Here is a 2,873-nt window from a genome sequence, read left to right on the forward strand (position 1 = left end):
AAGCGGAGCGGAGCGTTTCATATAATACAGCTTAAAAAATATTGTTTGTATACGGATTATGCTGTTAATAAACATACTCGTACTATTCCTAATATATGACTATTTCTTGTTCACTAAAAACATTCGGGAATTTGTATTTTCGGAATATTAAAAATTCGGAATTCGTAATTTTAACAATTCGATATAATAAATAATCGTACTTTTGAAACATCGAAATTATAATATTCGGAAATATGACTTTCGTCATTTTAATTAATCTGTGGTATGAAATTTCGTTTATTATACTATTCGTGATTTTTGCTATTCGGAAACTTAAAATTCGGGATTGTGAATTATTCGGAACTATGAAATTCGTAATTATGAAAATCGTTATTTTCATATTCGTAAAAAAGTAATTCGAAATTCTGTAGTGTACCCGATTCATACGGTAAAAAACCTCATCCTATACAGGATGTTCCAAAAGTTTACGTCATGCCTTGGAGGGCTGATAGTACAGCTTAGGAGTGACCAGAATATCGCTATATGACTTAAGTAAAATGTCGATAGTTTTTGAGATATTGACACTTTTATAAATTTTATGAAAATAGTCGCCCCAGAGCAGTTTTTTGCATCTCACTGGTACAAAATTCAATATTTTAAGTTTTAATTTTATTTTGCGTTACCTTCTATAGTTCTTCTATCGATGACAGTCCAAGAAAATTACGAGAAATGCTGTATGTTTAAAACAAAGATGGTTTTCCATGGTGTTCTTTCCTCTGTTTCTGATTCATATGGCAACAAAAAATTGTAACGTCAATAACTCAAAAACTACTTGATAAAAAAGGGTGCCTTTTCCAATTATATGTTATTGCTATATCTATTTTCATATAAACATACGATATAGAGCTAAAAATAAAATTTAAAAATGGCCATATAAATCAGACGAAGAATGGAATTTCGAAGAATCACCCATATCTATAAGGTGGTGAATTCATAAACGCAGCATTAAACTATTTATAAATGTTGTGATGTGACAGTAATTGCAACTCAATGCGTTTAGTTTATTATTGTGTACTTGCTACTTGCCACATGAGATAGCATTATCACAATATAAACATTACCTATGGCCCTTTCAATTAGATAAACTATATTTACGAGCAGTAACTTGTTTTGTTGAATACCAATTGCCACATTTCTCTCACAGTCGGAAGTGGTTAGTCTACAGTCAAGTACACTGCTAAAGAGTGAAAATGTCCCGGAAAGTGGCGGTGGTGACGGGGTCCAACAAGGGCCTGGGGCTCGCCATCGTGAAGGGGCTCTGCGAGAGGTTCCCCGGGGACGTGTACCTGACTTCGCGAGATGTGGGGCGGGGGCGGGCGGCCGTCGCTGCGCTGGCCAAGCAGGGCCTCGCGCCGCGCTTCCACCAGCTCGACGTCACCGACCGTGACAGCATCACCGAGCTACGGAACCATCTCGAAAAAGAACATGGCGGCCTCGATCTGCTCGTCAACAACGCCGCCGTCGCCGACAGCGTCAACCTCTTCAACTCCTACGAGGAGTGCGAGAACATCATCAACACCAACTACAGGAGCGTCCTCACCATCCAGGAGTTATTGTTCCAGCTGATGAGGGAGGGCGGCAGGGTTATCAACATATCGAGCGACTGCGGACACCTGTCCAACATCAGGAACGAGCACTGGATCCGGCGCCTGGCCAGCGACAGCCTGACGGTGCAGGATATCAACGAGTTCGTCGACTGGTTTTTGAAGTCGGTCAAAGATGGGACGTTTAAGAAGGAAGATTTCGCTGATGGAGGTACGGTTGCGGCGTACAGGGTAGCCAAGGTGGCGCTGAGTGCAGTGACGCGGCTGCAGCAGCGTGACCTGGAGGGCAGAGGCATCAGTGTGAACTCGATGCACCCGGGGCTCGTGCGGACGGACATGACGCACGGCGTGGGCTTCCTCAGTGCCGAGGAGGCCGCGCGCACGCCGCTGCACCTGGCGCTCGACGCACCGGCCACTCTCAGGGGAGCCTACGTCTGGTACGACAGGAGGGTCATTGACTGGTACGATTACAAAGCTGACTGGTATTTCAAAACATCTACTTTGAAACCCAAATAAAATCAGCTTTAAATTTTATCTCCGTTTGTGAAGTTTCTGTTTGTCATGAACACGTAATAAACGTATGTAAGTTGAAAGCAGTTGAGTAGAAATTCCAAGTAGGTAAGGTAAATGTCCCTGTAGTTGATAGGGTCCCAGTAATTGATAGTTTCAACTTTATGGTTGAATAATAAGAAAACTAATTCAGTTTTTAAACGCACTCGTATCAATATTTGAACTTTGAAGTCTGTCAAATTGACAACCAAAGTGTCAATATTCTGCATCGATTCAATTTCATGTTACATTTTTTTTCCCGTGCAGCAGTTTGCATCAACGCGTTTACTTGTGTTTCGTTAATTGAATAACTAAGCTAGGAGTGTTCGCCGGTACGATATTGCAGTTGATTCATAGCGTTTTATTGGTAAGTATTGTTTTTATTACCTTTGCATGTAAAGTAACTTCACTGGTTCATGCTTCTTTTACCAATTTTTATTATATTTACTTGTTTGTGACGAGTATCATCTACTAGAACAAGAAAAACTCAAATACCTAGTAATTGATACCCCCTATCAAGTAATAGGTCTAAACTTTTTTTTTTATTTGCTCGTAATATCAAAGGTGTAAGGGTCACAATACAATAAAATTTGTCTATGTTTATTTCTGGGTTGAAAATATTGCACGGGTCGAGTACTTGATAGGGTATCAAGTACTGGTCATCTAGCTATCAACTATTGGTTATACACATTATTAATTACAATAAAATTTTCGTTGCAGGTACTATAATTTGATAAGATC

The 2,873-nt window shown here is 40.2% G+C and overlaps 1 protein-coding gene across 1 annotated transcript; it reads left to right on the forward strand.

Annotated features, from left to right (window-relative positions):
* The first annotated feature begins 1,179 nt into the window (after positions 1 to 1,179).
* LOC105384527 (carbonyl reductase [NADPH] 1) lies at positions 1,180 to 2,117 on the forward strand. Its single transcript, XM_011554790.3, has one exon. It carries the CDS (start codon positions 1,230 to 1,232, stop codon positions 2,097 to 2,099), a length of 870 nt encoding a protein of 289 aa, XP_011553092.3. The 5' UTR covers positions 1,180 to 1,229; the 3' UTR covers positions 2,100 to 2,117.
* The last annotated feature ends 756 nt before the right edge of the window (positions 2,118 to 2,873 follow it).

This window comes from Plutella xylostella, chromosome 4 (genome assembly GCF_932276165.1).
Source record: "Plutella xylostella chromosome 4, ilPluXylo3.1, whole genome shotgun sequence".
Taxonomy (NCBI): Eukaryota; Metazoa; Arthropoda; class Insecta; order Lepidoptera; family Plutellidae; genus Plutella; species Plutella xylostella.

Excerpts from the sequence above, each read along its gene's own strand:
- LOC105384527 (XM_011554790.3), top strand. The coding sequence starts at position 1,230 with ATGTCCCGGAAAGTGGCGGTGGTGACGGGGTCCAACAAGGGCCTGGGG.